Source organism: Helicoverpa zea, chromosome 10, assembly GCF_022581195.2.
Source record: "Helicoverpa zea isolate HzStark_Cry1AcR chromosome 10, ilHelZeax1.1, whole genome shotgun sequence".
In the NCBI taxonomy this organism is placed as follows: domain Eukaryota; kingdom Metazoa; phylum Arthropoda; class Insecta; order Lepidoptera; family Noctuidae; genus Helicoverpa; species Helicoverpa zea.
In genome coordinates, this window is record NC_061461.1 from 11,886,980 (window position 1) to 11,905,626 (window position 18,647).

Consider the following 18,647-nt stretch of genomic DNA (forward strand, 5'->3'; position numbering starts at 1 on the left):
GTCGTCATTTCAGGTAGCAAGCTTCACAATCCGTCGCCACTCTTCTCGCACTGCTACGTGCTAGAATAACGAGGCACCATGTATCATCCATCATATATGTAGGATTTTCAAAACAAACGCATTGTGTTGCTGCGAAGTTATGTAAGAGGCAAATAAAACACAAGAATAACCATAACTACATAATTATATTTATTGATACATGATAAAGTAATTTGATACATTTCATATTAATTAATAAAGATTTAAAGTTCAGTACATTAGTCTACAATTTACGGCGGGCTCTGGGGCGGTGGTAAGACGGTCTTGGCACGTAGATGCGTTCGTCACTATTACCAGTTTGAGTTAAGGACTCTTCCAAAGGTTCCGCGCGAGGTGTGAATAACTTTCTACGATTTCTGGTGCCCCTGTGGAGAAATAAGTTTCAAATTAGTACAATGTCGAACATTTGTGTCGATTTTTTGGGCTATGGTAAGATGAATCTTTAAGGAATTTAAATCATGGCTAAGTAAGAAATAAGTGCAATATCCAGTAATTTCATCTTCCCAGACAGAAAATTCTTGGCAAAACATGGGTTACCCTCACCAACACACAGTTAAAAAGACAGCAAACAAAACTTTCACCCTAAAAACCAAAAATACTCTTACTTGAAGCAAAAAACTACAATGTTACTATGTTTCAGAATCATGTCGCTTCTTACTACGTAGCCGCCTCGAATTTCTCACTTTCCTAAAGAAAAAAGTTTTGAAAGATAAGAAGAAGGGATTTTAGAAGAAAGAAATGGAAATGTATGATAGAAAAGTAGAGTACATGTCTCGCCAAACTTGATGGCGGCTCGCAACTAACTACAGAGCATGTGGCCCATAATCGGTTAAAATGGTTTCAGCTCAGTGATGTTTTGAGCCGCGATGAAGTTTGGCGCAAACTACACAAAAGATCAATCAACTTACATTTTAGAAGGGCAACTCTGTATCCCGAATGAAGGTGGTAGATTTTCGTCTAACGCCTTTTCAGGCGAGGGTATGTCTTTGACATCTTTCTTGGGAGCAGGGACGCCCATTGTCACGTCAGAGAATTCCGATTGTAAGTTCACAATGTCTTTAAGTTTATCGTCCGAATCATCATCCTGATTTTTCTTTCGTCTTAATCTTAGAGGACGTTTCCTTGCCTTGCCTTCACACTTCGCGTGACTTTCAGCTAAAATTACTTCTTCAACCTCCTTATTACTTTTCTCGTCGTCATTTTTAGTATGGTGTGACTGTTTCTTTTTTCTCAAATTGTATTTTAAGTCATCCTTGTCATGTTTTTCCGTACTTTCATTTGCTTCTTGTGATACAAGTAAGTCGAATTCTGTGGCTCTGGGGGCAGATATGTTTTTGTAAATATTCTCAAATTCCTCCATTGTATTGTCACTTCTAGTATGATCATTCATTGTTTGATTCGGTTCATCAGTGGATGATGCAGGTTCTAACTTAGCGTCTTTTTTAAATCCTCGAATATTGTCATTACTTTCTTCAACTGATGACATTGGTTCTAATTTCATTTCCTTCTTAGTATTAATTTGTACTTCATTATCTTCAGGTTCAATGATTTCTCTTATAGATAGTCTTGGCTCGGCATTTTTATCTTTCTTAACTGAAAGCTGGTCTAAAACAAGTTTTTCAATAGATTGTCTAGCCATTTCATCATTGTCAACTTTTTCTTTTGCTTTTGGAGCAATAGGAGAATCGAATCCATCGAATATGTCAACAGAATCATGTTTCTTAGTTATTTTAGTCTTGTGTATGGATGATATTACGTCAGGCTTAGTAAAACTCTCACCTAAAAGTTTTCTAATAGTGCTAGGTTCAAAATCGTCATTGACGACTTCTTTGACAATTGATGGCGACCTGTCGTCATCGTTTTTTTGCAATTTATTTACATGTTTGTTACAAACGTCAACGTTTGCGCTGATATTATCAAAATATGTGCGCTTTTCTTTTACTACGGCGATTTCCTCTTTACAATCGACTTTAGGCTTATTATTGTTATCTAACACATTATCAAAATAAGTTCTTTTTTCTTTCAGAATTTTAATATTACCGAATACTGATTGATTTTGTTTGTCATCATCATCTTCTTTCGAAGCTATTTCTAATTGTTCAAACTGCCTCAAAGATGCGTCACTGCCGTGGTTAGACTTGAAAGATCGTATTATTTTTCCTACAAGTGTTTCTGCCACTTTTTCTGATGATTTCATATTGATGTTAGTTTTCGCTCTCATCATGGTGGCTACAGGTTCTGATTTTACGGGAGCTTTCATATCAATATTTGATTTGCCTCTAGTTATTTTATTTATAGGCAGTTCTATAGTGTTAGCTGTGTTAACATTTTCCTTTTGTTTATTGATAGTTTTTATTTCTGGTTCTTTTACTTTTGTATCAGCATAAGGCTGATCTACTATTGGCACTTTGAATTTCTCAGTTGCAGCTTCTTTTTCATTCCTGTCAACATTTTGCGGTGCCTTTATAACAGGTGACTTGACAAAGTAAGTGCCTCTGAAAGAACTTATTAGCTTTTCTTTAGAAACTTCGCTGAAACCGCCATTTTCGCTGATTTTACTTTCGCTAACAAAATAAGTTCCTCGAACTTCATGTTTTGTACTTTTTATAGATTCATTTTTAGATTGCATTTCGTTGTCTGCATCTCTTGAATCAGTTTTTGGGTCTTCCGCGTATCTATCGTAAGTTAATTCACTATTGTATGTTGTGTTACTATTATTTTTCAAGCTTTCATCACACCTATCTGTTAATTCATTATCATAAGTAACATTTGTCTCAGTTTTAACACTCTCGTCAAAAGTTTCAGTGACATCAGCAACACTGTCTTTTACTTCATCAATTTTCTTAACAGACACATTTAAATCATCATCATCATCTTCACCAGTAGCGTAAGAAGAGTTTCTAGAACGATCATTCTTTAGTGTTTCATGTGATTTTTCTATATCACTGTCATTTTCTTCGTCAATATTGTCTATAGTATGTACGCTAGCGTTGTCACGGTTGTCATGGTGTACGACTATGGACACAGATCTGTTGAGGTCCTTTTTGAAAAGAGGTTCTAAGCTCTCATTAAGCGGGTCGTTGGTTTCACCATCAGATTCATGCTCGCTGTCGGATAGTGACATTACGTCTTCGCGCGATGGGGTCTTGTCTTTGAATGCTTTTTCTGTAATAATAAAGATCAGATCAACTTTTAGTAACTAGCAGTAATTCGTTTTTAAAATAAACTCCATCAACGGTTTTACCTCCGGCCCTTAAGAGCATTTTTACACACACATATAAAAATTTGCTTATAGCCTTTGCCGATAAATGTACAATCATATACTGAAATCGGACCAGTATCACCTAGTTTAGCGTGTTCAAGCAGACAAAAAAACACTCTAAGTTAATAATGTTAGTATGATGTCATGGATCGAACAAGCAAAAGTATATCCTTACCGTCTCTTTCTTCAATACAAGTACGCAGATGTTCTACTTCTTCCTCAGCTCTCGCTCTCGCCAGACGTTCAGCTGTTAATTTCTCCTAAAGCAAAAGTTTGTATTTCAGTAGTATTAATTACTTTTAATTAGCTTTCATTGACAAAATAGAATTGGACTTAGTGCTACCTCCAATACTGGTATTTTGGCTAGCCTGCTTTCGTATTCTTCAACCATATCTTCCATCTGAAACAAAGTTTTTGAATTATCTGATTTGAAAGTTGTTATTTTAAGCGGAAATACGAATCTATCTGTTTTCTTCTCTTCTCTCGTCTCTAGTGACCTTTCGTTTTTAACCGATTTAAAAAAAGTTCTGTTTGACTTGTCTTTGCGTATGTATGTCTGCGCGGGTTATCACACATTTGGCTGAACCCGTTTTTACATAGTATTTGCCAGACTTAGGAAAAGGGTATTTCATTGAAATCGGTTTCACTTTTTTGCAAAAAAGTTTTATTAGTATTTCAGGAAGTTCATGCCGTCAAAATTGACTGAATAAATAAAAATAATCTTGTGTGACACTAGTGTTCTCACCTCACTGCGTAACGCCTCAAGCTGTGCCTCATAGTATTGTTTGGTGAGATCCTTAGCTTCCTCCACCACCTCGCGCATGGTGTTGGCGGACTCTTGCTGATGTTCCTCCATAGTGGCCAGGAGTTCCCTGTTGCGGGCTTGCGCTCTGGAAGTTATATTCTTAGATTGTACATTTACAAACAAATAAAAAAACGGCCAAGTGCGAGTCGGACTCGCGCACGTAGGGTTCCGTACCATCCAAACTCTATCGAGATACCAAATGGATATCGAGCAAAAATGAGAAAAAAAAATCATGTTTGTTGTACGGCAGCCCCCCGAAATATTTATTCAATTCTAGTTTTTAGTATTTGTTGTTATAGCGGCAACAGAAATACATCATCTGTGAAAATTTCAACTCTCTAACTATCACGGTTCATGAGATACAGCCTGGTGACAGACAGACAGACGGACGGACGGACGGACGGACGGACAGAGGAGCGAAAACAATAGGGTCCCGTTTAAAGCTTGTGGTACATTATAGCAGCACCGCAACAGCACGGCTGCAGCACGGCGTCGCCTCGAATTAAGACTACGGCGAGCGGACAGCGGACTGGCGGCGAGTCGAGTTGTGTGGAAGCGGCAAGCGCGCTGTACGCATGAGGACCGCTCGCTTGCAGCACGCGGGCGGCGAGTCGAGTTGTGTGGAAGCGGCAAGCGCGCTGTACGCATGAGGACCGCTCGCTTGCAGCACGCGGGCGGCGAGTCGAGTTGTGTGGAAGCGGCAAGCGCGCTGTACGCATGAGGACCGCTCGCTTGCAGCACGCGGGCGGCGAGTCGAGTTGTGTGGAAGCGGCAAGCGCGCTGTACGCATGAGGACCGCTCGCTTGCAGCACGCGGGCGGCGAGTCGAGTTGTGTGGAAGCGGCAAGCGCGCTGTACGCATGAGGACCGCTCGCTTGCAGCACGCGGGCGGCGAGTCGAGTTGTGTGGAAGCGGCAAGCGCGCTGTACGCATGAGGACCGCTCGCTTGCAGCACGCGGGCGGCGAGTCGAGTTGTGTGGAAGCGGCAAGCGCGCTGTACGCATGAGGACCGCTCGCTTGCAGCACGCGGGCGGCGAGTCGAGTTGTGTGGAAGCGGCAAGCGCGCTGTACGCATGAGGACCGCTCGCTTGCAGCACGCGGGCGGCGAGTCGAGTTGTGTGGAAGCGGCAAGCGCGCTGTACGCATGAGGACCGCTCGCTTGCAGCACGCGGGCGGCGAGTCGAGTTGTGTGGAAGCGGCAAGCGCGCTGTACGCATGAGGACCGCTCGCTTGCAGCACGCGGGCGGCGAGTCGAGTTGTGTGGAAGCGGCAAGCGCGCTGTACGCATGAGGACCGCTCGCTTGCAGCACGCGGGCGGCGAGTCGAGTTGTGTGGAAGCGGCAAGCGCGCTGTACGCATGAGGACCGCTCGCTTGCAGCACGCGGGCGGCGAGTCGAGTTGTGTGGAAGCGGCAAGCGCGCTGTACGCATGAGGACCGCTCGCTTGCAGCACGCGGGCGGCGCACAGTAGATCGACGCCATACAAGCGTTGGGACATAGGATATTTAAATATCCAAATGTCAATTTTTGAAAAACGAGTTATGCCATCGTATTTGTCTTCTTATTAGCTGTTAAAAATGTTACTAGCATTTTCTGATTGGACTCTTACATCGAGAGCTATAGCGCAAAATGTGATTTAAATGTATGGGAAGTGACTTAAAAACTGATGTATCTCGAGATTCCCTTCGCCTTTCGACTTGATTTTTTTATATGGTAATAAGACATATATTTGGCACATTTTCTTCAAACAAACATGGTGCGATAAATGTGCCCGTTTTAAGATACAAGTATAGACCGATTTTTGCAATATCATCTACATATTTATTTATAAGTTTCACATATTTTATCTCTGAATCTCACTTCAGTGGTGACTCACTGATATGGTCAGGCCATAACTCATTGGTGCACCGATAATATAATCTCTGGAAATAATTATATACTACTAATGAGATAATTTGTTAATTTTTGGTAATTTGTTATTACCTAAATTTTAATGAGGTGATTAGCTATTTTTTTGAAAAATTAGCTAATTACTTATAAAAGACCTTTTTATTGTTTACAATAAGAACTCGAATCGATTTTTAACATACCTACCCTCATTAGTGCCAATTTTGGAAACCATATAAATAGGTGCATTACTTGAAGAGCATTAGTTGTAATTTCATCCTCATCCGAGTGTTGTCATTATGTCTTTTCACGGTTTCGGTACTTACCTCGACCTTTACATTTCTCTACGTGAAGGTGGTGATATTCGGGACTATAATCAATTATTTACGTCTCTGAAAACCAATAGTGATTTTCAGTTAAGAGACGCAGTTGAAAAAGAACTTAAAGAATGGTGTCGTAGATTTTGTTATCGGATCTATGCTAAATGGATGAAATCTTCAAGAAATCAAGAAGCATTTATGCGGAAGTATTCCTCCTGGTTGCAAGCAGATATCAAATGGCCAGAAAATTGGAAAGAGAATGTTATTATACCCGAAGAAGAAATAGACGAGGCATCTGAAGAACCAACAGCGACAACATCCGATTCTTTCACAAATGTTGTGATGAATCCGGAATGTCGGGTTTCCGACGCATCTACATCTACTTCGATAGAAAGCCGCAAACCTTTTGAAGAATTATCGAACAAACAAAAAAGAAGACGCACAGAATCGAGTTGCAGCTCCTATAGCACGGAAGAAATCGTCTTCTCTGCTCAAACGAGCCTCAAATCATCTGGAAAAAAAGATGTGGCTGAAATCCTGCAGTACCTTTTAGAAAATCCAGAGCAAGTCTCTAAAGTAAAGCAGTTTATTCAATTTGGAGAAATGAAAGAAATATCATCCCAAAAAGCTTTGGCATTATATGTCACTTTAAGACTATCAAAGTTTCGATACATAACACTAAGAGATTTCAGTGAAAAGGAAGGAATTTGTAAATACCCTAGTTATTATAAACTTCAAGAAGAGAAGAAAAAGTGCTACCCTGACAACAGTGCTGTAACAATAACAGAAACTTCTGTTAAGATTAAACTTCAAGCTCTGTTAGATTTAACTGTAAATAGACTTATTCAGTGTTTGGACATAAGTCTTGACAAAGATGAACTCCTGCTAATAAGCAAATGGGGGTTTGATGGAGCCTCAAATCAAAGTGTACATCAACAAAAGTCGGATTGTTCAAATCAAGAACTACAAAGCGTGTTCATGGCGAGTCTTGTGCCATTGAAGCTCACAACTCAAGATGGATGTATTATTTGGCAAAACCAACGGCCTTCATCAACGTCTTTCTGCCGACCCATTATGTGGAAGTTCATGAAAGAAACGGAGTTTAATGTTAAAAACGAAATGACTAATATAGAAACAGAAATAGAAAGTTTAAATCCAACGAAATGTGAAAATGCAACTATCAAGCATAAATTGCTCTTGACAATGATAGATGGAAAAGTGGCATCCTATATCTCTGGCACTTCTACAGCAGTTTGCGATTTGTGTAAGGCGCGTCCGAAGGAAATGAACAATATAGAATTGGTTCAGAAAAAACCAGTGGACGAAGATATGTATAAATATGGATTAAGCAGTCTTCATGCATGGATCCGTGCCATGGAATGTTTGCTTCATATAGCATATAGATTAGACATTAAATCTTGGCAATCAAGAGGAGACGATGCCAAAAAATCTGTAGATGAAAGAAAAAAGAACATTCAAGACAGATTCAGAAAAGAAACTGGTTTATTATTAGACGTTGTAAAACAAGGCAGTGGGACGACAAACAACGGAAACTCAGCTAGAAGGTTCTTTCAAGATCCAGCCAAAACTGCTGATATAACTGGACTAGACGTTGCTTTAGTGCAAAGACTTGGTGTGATCCTACAATGTATTTCTTCTGGTGAAAAAAATATTGTAAACAAATTTAATGAATTCTGTATAGATACTGCAAAAATGTTTACCAATCTTTATCCATGGTATTATATGCCTGTGAGTATTCATAAGTTGCTTATTCATGGAGCTCATATAATTGAGCATTTGTCTATAGTGCCAATCGGTTTTTTGTCAGAAGAAGCATCTGAAGCGAGAAACAAAGATTTTCGTAAATTTAGAGAGTCTCACTCGAGAAAAAGTAGTAGTATTAATTGTAATGAAGATGTACTTCATAACCTGCTTCTCACTTCAGATCCTTTTTTGACAACCATACGACCAAAATTGGATCGTAACGTAAAGAGAAATATGTTTAAAGAAGTTTATAAAATGATAGTCACAGAAGAAAATCAAGTAGAATTTTGTGACGTTATGAATTTAATATCTGATAGCGATTCTGAAGAATCTGAAATAGAATCTGATGATGATATTTTCTGTGACTAACACTTTCTTTTAGACTATTGATTTTTATGATGCTTTATGATGCTGTTCTTCGTTTTGTTTGTTATATTGAATATTTGTTTTTACTGTTTTTATCATGTCTAAATATTAGTGTCAACCAATTTAAAATTTTGTCCTTACTTTATCATTATGAAATTAGTTATTAGTAAATTGTAGTTAAGTACTTCAATAAATATCTTAGTAATAGAATTGTAGGTATATTTTGATGTTTTTACATATTTTATTAAATATGTAAAAACATCAAAATAAAATATGTGAAACTTATAAATAAATATGTAGATGATATTGCAAAAATCGGTCTATAATTGTATCTTAAAACGGGCACATTTATCGCACCATGTTTGTTTGAAGAAAATGTGCCAAATATATGTCTTATTACCATACTAGCTTCTGCCCGCGACTTCGTACGCGGATAAAGTCCCTTATGCCAGCGACTACGGGGTGAGCAAAATCAAAGATCTGAACCGTCTGATATTGTATTTTAAGGGTCCGTTGACTTGAAAACAACGGAATACGCATAGCCATTAGAAACGTTCCATATATTTAATTTTTGTACTTCAACGGCAAAAGCACAGCAGACTAAACAAAACGCTGAGAACTGAACCGCAAAAGACGTGACCATAGGGATAAAAGTAGTGATTCTAATTAGTCCGCATTTAAGTTGTGTGTGGCAAAAATATTACACGTATTAATACGTTAAAAAAAACATTAAATGTTACTGAGATGACAAAGTCGTGATGACTTAGTGGAAGTCGTGGTGGTTTAGTGGGTAGAGAACCAATCTCTCAAGTATGAGCGTATGTCTTTGATTCCTGGTCTGGCAAGTACCTGCCAATGCAACTTTTCTAAGTTCGTATGTACTTTCTACGTATATTTTGGATACCAATTATCGTTATTTGGAGGGGATGTTAAACTGTAGGTTCCGGCTGTCATTGAACATTCTTGGCAGTCGTTATGGGTAGTCAGATGCCAGTAAGTCTGACCAGTTTTACCAAGGGGTATTGGGTTGAGCGGGTAACTGGGTTGTGGAGCTCAGATATGCAGTTGATCCTTGTAAAACACTGGTACTCAGTTACATCGTGACTGGAAGTCGACTCTAACATAATTGGGACAAAGGCTCTTGAGATAATAACGACAATAATAATGAGATATAAGCACCGCAGGACATCTGAGGCTGATGACGGGGAGTAGCGACCCCGGTGGGCTATATATACTGAGTTCTCCAGGGTATACTGTCCCCCATCTCCGGCCGGTCGGAGTGAACCATGACGGGGGTAGGTCTCACGCCTCTGGTTTGGCTTGGCCGTCCAGAGTGGAGTCGCTAGAGCAGGGTTAGTAGCCCTGCTCGGAGGATAGGTGCCTCGTGGTAAGTGACCCACAGGGAGCGCGTAATCTGCGTTTAAAATCCGCCGAGGTATCCTCACCATTATTTTAGGATTATGTAAAAGACGGACTAATTACTTTTTTTGATTCAACATACTACCTATTTCATAACATTCATTTCTATACATTTCAAGTGTAGTATTGCTCTTGAAGTTCCACATCAGGTGTTCCAGATCTTCGATGTATATACGTCAATAGAGAGTGCTTATCAGGTTGAACCACTTTTGCTAAAACGTCATATCTTTATATGCTATAGTCTAGCTGGGCTCCTGGCGTTCCGCATCAGGTGTTCTACATCTTCAATTTTTATAAGTCAACAGAGAGTGCTTATCAGATTGAACAACTTTTGCTAAAACGTCACACCTCTATATGCTATAGTCTAGCTGGGCCCCTGGAGTTCCACATCAGGTGTTTTAGATCTTCAATTTGTATAAGTCAATAGAAAGTGCTTATCAAATTGAACAACTTTTGCTAAAACGTCATACCTGTATATGGTACAGAGAAGCTGGGCTCTTGGGATTCCACATCAGGTGTTCCAGATCTTAAAATTTATTATCTCAGCTGAAAATGCTCATCATATGAAACAATTTTTGCCATGGCACCATATTTGTATCTCTTATAGTTTTGTTGGTCTGTTGGTGTTCTGCATCAGGTCTTCAAGTTTCGAAGATAAATTATAGCCTATATGTTGACCAGGCTTAATACTGATACAACAAAGAAAAAATCATTGAAAACCGTCCAGTAGTTCCGAAGATTAGCGTGTACAAACAAACAGACATACAGACATACAGACATACAGACATACAGACAAACAGACAGAATTTTTTTTTTGGATTTGTGCTCCATTACTGTTTCTAAACCCCACCCAATTATTATTTTTTTAATATATTCAATGTACAGACACAGTTTTTTTACAGATTTATTATATGTATAGATAAAAAAATCAAGTCGAAAGGCGAAGGGAATCTCGAGATACATCAGTTTTTAAGTCACTTCCCATACATTTAAATCACATTTTGCGCTATAGCTCTCGATGTAAGAGTCCAATCAGAAAATGCTAGTAACATTTTTAACAGCTAATAAGAAGACAAATACGATGGCATAACTCGTTTTTCAAAAATTGACATTTGGATATTTAAATATCCTATGTCCCAACGCTTGTATGGCGTCGATCTACTGTGCGGCGAGTCGAGTTGTGTGGAAGCGGCAAGCGCGCTGTACGCATGAGGACCGCTCGCTTGCAGCACGCGGGCGGCGAGTCGAGTTGTGTGGAAGCGGCAAGCGCGCTGTACGCATGAGGACCGCTCGCTTGCAGCACGCGGGCGGCGAGTCGAGTTGTGTGGAAGCGGCAAGCGCGCTGTACGCATGAGGACCGCTCGCTTGCAGCACGCGGGCGGCGAGTCGAGTTGTGTGGAAGCGGCAAGCGCGCTGTACGCATGAGGACCGCTCGCTTGCAGCACGCGGGCGGCGAGTCGAGTTGTGTGGAAGCGGCAAGCGCGCTGTACGCATGAGGACCGCTCGCTTGCAGCACGCGGGCGGCGAGTCGAGTTGTGTGGAAGCGGCAAGCGCGCTGTACGCATGAGGACCGCTCGCTTGCAGCACGCGGGCGGCGAGTCGAGTTGTGTGGAAGCGGCAAGCGCGCTGTACGCATGAGGACCGCTCGCTTGCAGCACGCGGGCGGCGAGTCGAGTTGTGTGGAAGCGGCAAGCGCGCTGTACGCATGAGGACCGCTCGCTTGCAGCACGCGGGCGGCGAGTCGAGTTGTGTGGAAGCGGCAAGCGCGCTGTACGCATGAGGACCGCTCGCTTGCAGCACGCGGGCGGCGAGTCGAGTTGTGTGGAAGCGGCAAGCGCGCTGTACGCATGAGGACCGCTCGCTTGCAGCACGCGGGCGGCGAGTCGAGTTGTGTGGAAGCGGCAAGCGCGCTGTACGCATGAGGACCGCTCGCTTGCAGCACGCGGGCGGCGAGTCGAGTTGTGTGGAAGCGGCAAGCGCGCTGTACGCATGAGGACCGCTCGCTTGCAGCACGCGGGCGGCGAGTCGAGTTGTGTGGAAGCGGCAAGCGCGCTGTACGCATGAGGACCGCTCGCTTGCAGCACGCGGGCGGCGAGTCGAGTTGTGTGGAAGCGGCAAGCGCGCTGACTGCTCGCCGTTGGCTTTTTCATATTGACATTACGAAATATATTATAATATACACGATTTAATGCTCTAAATTGAATGACAACTTAAATGCTGGTGTGGAGCCGTGCTGTTGCGGTGCTGCTATAATGTGCCACAAGCTTTACTCTTTGGGTACGGAACCCTAAAAACTAGGTAGTTACAAATACCTATTACAGAGGTGAATTTTAATTTAATTTATCTTTTAACGGCAACTCTTGGACGAGACTTCTAAAGGATTTTATTGGAACATTATGTACATTTTGGAAGGAAGTGAAATCGTTTCGAATTTCGTACAAGAAAAAAAATATGTTTGCAAAAACCCGCCTAGAAAAGTGTTATAATAGTAACATTTTTGTTTTCGCTCCAGAAGATTTTTATTGTCACATGGTTAATTTCCTCATTTATTGTATTTCGTCATACATAATCCAATACTTACTGCACTAGTTCAAAGTGTAGTCTCTCATTATCAGACCTCAGCTTCATAACTTCAGAGCTACAATTCACTGTAGTGTCTTGCGTACTACTCTCTAACGTCGAGAGAAGCATCGTGTTGTTTATCTCTGAAAAATTAACATATTATGTATGAGTTACAGTCATTATCTTAACTTCATAAAAAAAAAAAACATTTACGACGTTTATTAAGTGTAATTGTATTGTCGGAACTAAGTTGGACCAAAAACTGAACCTTGGAGTATTCCTGCTGGATAAAACAAAGATGAAGTCGCCAATTTTAGCTGCAGATTCACACTGGTCTAATTTTATTAAATAATTAGTAAAGAACAAGATTAAATATATAACGAGCTAGCTGAAAGTGCCGGGACTACAATTGCCGAAAGCACGTGCTACGACTGGCAAAAATCGGTCGAAATTTAAGCAGAGAGCCACCGTACGTGTTGCCGCCGCGGCGATCGAGAGCCATTTTCATCTGTTTAGCTTGACGCTTAAGTGGTCCAAATAGCAAAATTAATGAAAAGTAATAAATCCGGTTCAAATTGCACGTATTTTCATACCAAACTGAAAAACAAACTCACGTATATCCTGCGCGACGGCAGCCAGACTGAGCACATGCTTGGTCTCATGCGCGTACTCGGGCGAGGGGTTGAGCGTCACCACCATGCTGACGGCTTCCCCGCGGGTGCCCGACAGACCCGTGCCTAGCAGGCGGGTTAGCTTCGACTCTCTGTAGGAGTAACGAGGATTTAGGTAAACAAGACTAATGGTAAAAGTTATACAAATGCATTATGAGTAAATAATTGTCTGAGCAGTCCTTTCTCAGTTACAAAATCTGTTTTCTATAACTGCAGCACTTGAAGGTTAACAACTGTATAGGTAGTACATAGATCAGCCGAAATTAATTTACAAGAATTTTAACTTAACAACATTTTGCTGAATACAGGGACCACAAGTCTTATTTTTTCGTATAAAAAAAAAATCACGTTCAGTCCATAAAAAGATGTATTATAATTTAGCTAATCTTATTACATCCTATAACTAGAAACAATCGAGTTCTATATTTTTATTCAACTGCATCAAAAATACTGTATATTTTAACGCATTATTGACCTGTAAGGCACCATAACGTCTTTTCTCATACGTTGCTTGCGGCGCAGCATATGCAAGCATCTACGACGAGACTAACATCCGAGTTCCAGTGTTGCGGGTAGCTCAGGCTCGTTCACACCCCGCTAAGTCACATAGACGGAGACGGAAGTAGACCCAACTCCACTAAAGGAAGGCCTTAATTGCTTATTCAGCTGTAGTTGAGGATTTAATGGTTTATTCACCTGTAAGGCACCATAGCGTCGTTCCTCGTCCGTTGCTTGCGGCGCAGCATGTGCAGGCACCTCTCCAGCACGTGCAGCGACGAGTTGATGGCGCGGGACTCCAGCATCCTGGCGCCCGTGTTGCGGGTGGCGCGAGCTCGCTCGCAGCCGGCTAAGTCGCATAGACGCACGTACGATGTGCGGACTGTGCCGTCGCCTAAGAAGGGATATAAATAATTATTACATAGTAAACTTTTATAATTCCAAATTAAAGTACTTTATTCAAATTAGGCTGGTAAATTATTAATTTTAGGGCACTTTCAACTTATGCGTTTCTTGACGGCCGGCTGCTTAGACTGTTAAGGGCGTCGCAGCGCCCAAAATATCTTTACTATTATAAAGACTAAATATTGTTTTATTTGTTTGAACCGATTTGAAAAATCACTTCGATCCTAGGCAGCTGCACTATTCCTGATTATTACATGTTATCTCTTTCTGACCTCGGGACTACAGAGTCCCGGATTTTTGGAAGGCGAACGTGGGGCCGAAGCCAACACGCTGAAGCCCTTTTGAGACAACTTTAATGAAATGGTAACACAAAACCGACGATTATCCCTGTATACACTATAGAAATGTACTCAAGGACAATCCCCGGTTCTGTGCTAAACTATTGCTAACTATGGATGAAAACTACTTAGGCTATTGTGATGGGATGCTAATGGACTAGGAATGGGGAAACTACGGGAACTATGGCACCTGCCGATGACAATGTATTAAATACATGTTAAAATGGCAGGTGGAGACTCGCCAACTCACTTACTGGGCCCCCGGGAATCAGTCACTGAAAAGCAACAAGAGGGCAACAGGGACATGAGCGGCTGAGAAGGGTGAGGATACCTCGGCGGACTTTAAACGCAGATCACGCGCTCCCTGTGGGTCCAGCATCACCGGCCCACTCGCCACTTACCACGAGGCACCTACCCTCCGAGCAGGACTAACCTTGCTCTAGCGACTCCACTCTGACCGGCCGATGAAGGCAAGCCAAGAGGCGGGAGACCTATCCCCCGTCATGCTTCACTCCGGCAAGCCGGAGGTGGGGGACAGTATACTCTCCCTGGAGCACTCGGATATATAGCCCCGCGGGGTCGCTACTCCCCGTCATCCGCCTCAGATGCCCTGCGGTATTATTATCCGCATATGGGAAGAAGTTCTCCCATGACGCGAATGATAAGACACCAAAAGGCAATGGACTACATGGTACAATATTATTGCTTTTCGGGAACAAATGCCATAACTCCTTACCAGCTTCAGTAAGCATAGTAATAGTGAATATGCAGTGGGATCGTGAAGAATGCGCGTGTACGCCCGTCGCTGCAACTACTAAGTTGTGTTTGCCGGCCACCATCACGTCGTATGCTTCCTCGCCTGAACGGACGAAGGCTTGTGTTGCACCCTAAAGATAATAAATGGCATTAGAAGTGTTTTTCAAAGTATAGTACTGGAAGGGTGCGTCCACATCTGGCGAATGTGCCGCGAATGTGCAGCTCGCGAGCCGTTTGCGAGCTGCCTGCGAGCTGCGCGCGTGCAGTCACTGCAATAGCTTGGTGCTTGTCTTTAGCGCAACTCACGTAAGGCTCGTATAGAGCGCGCGAGCGGCGCGCGATCTGCGCGCGGGCCAAGCAGAAGCGGCGCACGAACAAAAATGCACGCGCGCAGCTCGCGGGCAGCGAGCAAACGGCTCGCGAACTGCACATTCGCGGCACATTCGCCAGATGTGGACGCACCCTAAAGGTTGATTACACCATTTAACTAACACGATAAGAAAAACCATTTTCAGTTATAGCAAATCGCCAGTTTGATCAATGGGCGGCAAATTCGCAGATATTTATGACTGGTTATAACAAACCATAGTGCCACTGCTGCGCTGAAATCGCTTTGGAGTTTTAAAAACTTTCTCAAAGCAGGTGATTGATATATCCATTCACAGCTGATCATCACCACCAGTTATATAGTGCAATTCACCTTTTATGACTGAACAACTGAATTAGTTAAACTATTGGCACTGAAAAAAAACTTTGTGTACCTACCTTCACATAAACATTTCCTGATGTGTCCTCTCTGATCCTTAGCTTAGTCCTCTTTTCAGGAGGAGCCAATAAGTCGTACACAGCTTCGTTATAAATCTCCACAAAGGATACCTGAGAAAATAATAAGCCTGATTAAAGATGCTATAATTTGGAGACTATATCTGTTAGTGGTCTCCTGTTGAACATACTTCTCTCACTAAAATTTATATACAGTCGACTCTCGTTATTTCAAACCTGCGATAATTCGAACCTCTCTTTAATTCAAAGTTATCACGAGTTCCCTACAAAATCTCTTTATATTTCGAAATAAATCAATACATTTTTATGCTCTTGGTAATTCAAACAAAAAAATCATTGCTATATAACAAAATGACGCGTTATTTCGAATTCCTAGGCGTCCAAGACTCGACAATTCAAAGTTGCAGAGAGAAAGAGGCGGAAAGATTCTAAGTCAGGAATCAGAAAAAAGAGCAGTCTGAGTAGCAGCAATCTGCTTTGACGCAAATCAGTATGACAGTTGTTTTAAAAAGATCGAAAGATTAATTAATTCACATTATGAATACATGTAGTTATGTAGATACCTACCTACACACATGTATTTTGAAACTTTTGACATTGTTATAGAATATAACAATAATAAACATAACATTATTAAATAATAATTTGATCAACACTTAATAATTCGAAGTTTTATTTATTTTCTCTCACAAATTTCGAACATTTAATATTTCAAAAACTCGATAATTCGTAATATTTTAGGAGTCCCTTCAGTTTCGAATTAACGAGAGTCGACTGTATATAAAAATGAAACCCGCTTTCCGTTGTCACGACATAATATGAAAACGGCTTGACCGATTTGGCTGAAAATTAGAGGGGAGGTAACTTAGACCCGGGAGAAGGTTTTAGAATAGTTTTTGTCACCATTCGGCTACGGGACGCAGGTGAAACCGCGGGCGAAATTTAGTGTATATATAAATAGCCTTCCTTGAAAAATAAGCTATTTGACACTTATATAATTTTTCAAATTATGCTTGTAGTACATAGGTAAGATTAGTGCATTCAAAGTAAATAAACAAACTTTTTAGCTTATTGCTATTTTTTGATATAGGTTTAGAATGTCTTCAAGTTGAAGCTATTAGCAAACAGAGCAGGACAAAATGATGATGATAATGGAACTCTTACCCAAACATAGTGTCGGATCCTGTTGGACAGGTCTAAGGAGCTGGCAGTCAGGTCACTGTGTAGCTGCACACTCATGCGCCGGTACTTGTCGCGGAGTGGCGCCGAGACGTGACGTAATCTCTTCACCCACTGCAGAGAATATGAAGTTATTTAGGCCCAACTTCAAAAACATAAAACAATTACTGTTAATATGAATTAAGAAGAAAATTGGCATGTGTATTTTCCATTAGCTATGATAGATTTACAGGGCTACTTGGTAATAACTTATTTGTATAAGAGAATTAATAATATTTTATGGCAATTATGTTTGAAAGTTCAGTAAAATAAGTTTTAGTAAAGATTTGTAAAGTGAAAAAGAAAAGTATGAATGAATTATTTTTTTTTATAACCACGTATTTCTTATTGGATTTAGTTACCTAGAACTTCATGTTTACGTAAATAATTAAGGATTTTTTACATAATATTTAATTACACTGAAAATCACAAAATATTGTAATATGAAAACAAAATGCATTCACACAAACCTGTAACTCATAGTCCTGCTCATGATGACTGAGTTTCTCAGCACCACTCTCAGCTGGTCTAAACGCTGGCTGTTGAGCTGCATCCACCAGTCTGAACACATACTCCAAGGAACGCGGCACCAGGCCGGGAGCTCCTACTGTACCCATGAGGGTATATGTCTTACCGGAGCCAGATGCACCATATGTGAGGAGGGTAAAGTTCTGCCCATCTGGGAGTTTGCGAAGATTGTCTTTGACCACTGATTCAAATATTTCCTGTAAAGTATCAAATGATTATTATTTCATGTGCTATGTTAGTTGTTTGAAAGAAATAGGCAAACTTCAGACATATCTGCCCCTAAGATGACTGCCCACTGACCAATAAGTTCACGCAGTATTTGAAGATAGATCATGTTTTGTTAGATATAATATAGTGCGCAGGAGTAAATTGAATTAGAAATTAAAATTCCACTTCAAGGTCGATGTTACAAAAAGTAATGTAAACAAAATAAACTCACTTTCTGATTGCACTCTGCGCCGAAAATCTTGGAGAACGTATACATTTTGGAGACATTGTGTTGGGTGCGGCGCCCGTGGCCTGCCGTAGCCGTGTCCAAAGAAGTCACTAGGCACTTGTCCGAACGAATCTCGTATAAGCTGTTAGGAATTTTACACGGCTTCAGCCTCAAGTACACCTGCACTAACTCCGGCTCCTCAAGCTCTGAATCTTCCTCAAATAACTCCAACAGATTAGTTCCCTTTTGTGGTCTCGGCCGCATGAACGGATTTTGTATTAACGGAGGCCGAGGCTCAATGAACGAAGGTATGTCCCGCCTGGACACTTCGTTGTCCGAATGTCTTTGTTCTAACATTTTATCACCTTATATCTAAGCACTAGTTTAGAAATACATTAAATTACAAATTATTAAAACAACGAACGAACAAAACAAACGGCAACGGTTCAACTTTTGAAATAATTTTGATGTTTTTATTTCGCAATGTTGGCACTACCGAATTAACCATAGACTATGTTCAGTGCGATCATCGACAACTGAATGAAGTTCGAAACAATTTGATTCTTTTTTTTTTGGCTCAAAAGAAAGATTT

At 41.1% G+C, this 18,647-nt stretch overlaps 1 protein-coding gene across 1 annotated transcript; it reads right to left on the bottom strand.

The window, feature by feature from the left end:
* Positions 1-166: 166 nt before the first annotated feature.
* LOC124633825 (kinesin-like protein KIF20B) lies at positions 167-18,514 on the bottom strand. Its single transcript, XM_047169187.1, has 13 exons — positions 18,059-18,514; positions 17,562-17,816; positions 17,038-17,166; positions 15,856-15,966; positions 15,071-15,221; positions 13,790-13,985; positions 13,037-13,185; positions 12,442-12,565; positions 4,047-4,191; positions 3,645-3,701; positions 3,477-3,561; positions 948-3,204; positions 167-404 (listed from the first exon to the last, which is right to left on the bottom strand). Exons 1-13 carry the CDS (start codon positions 18,410-18,412, stop codon positions 263-265), a joined length of 4,155 nt encoding a protein of 1,384 aa, XP_047025143.1. The 5' UTR covers positions 18,413-18,514; the 3' UTR covers positions 167-262.
* Between the last annotated feature and the right edge of the window lie 133 nt (positions 18,515-18,647).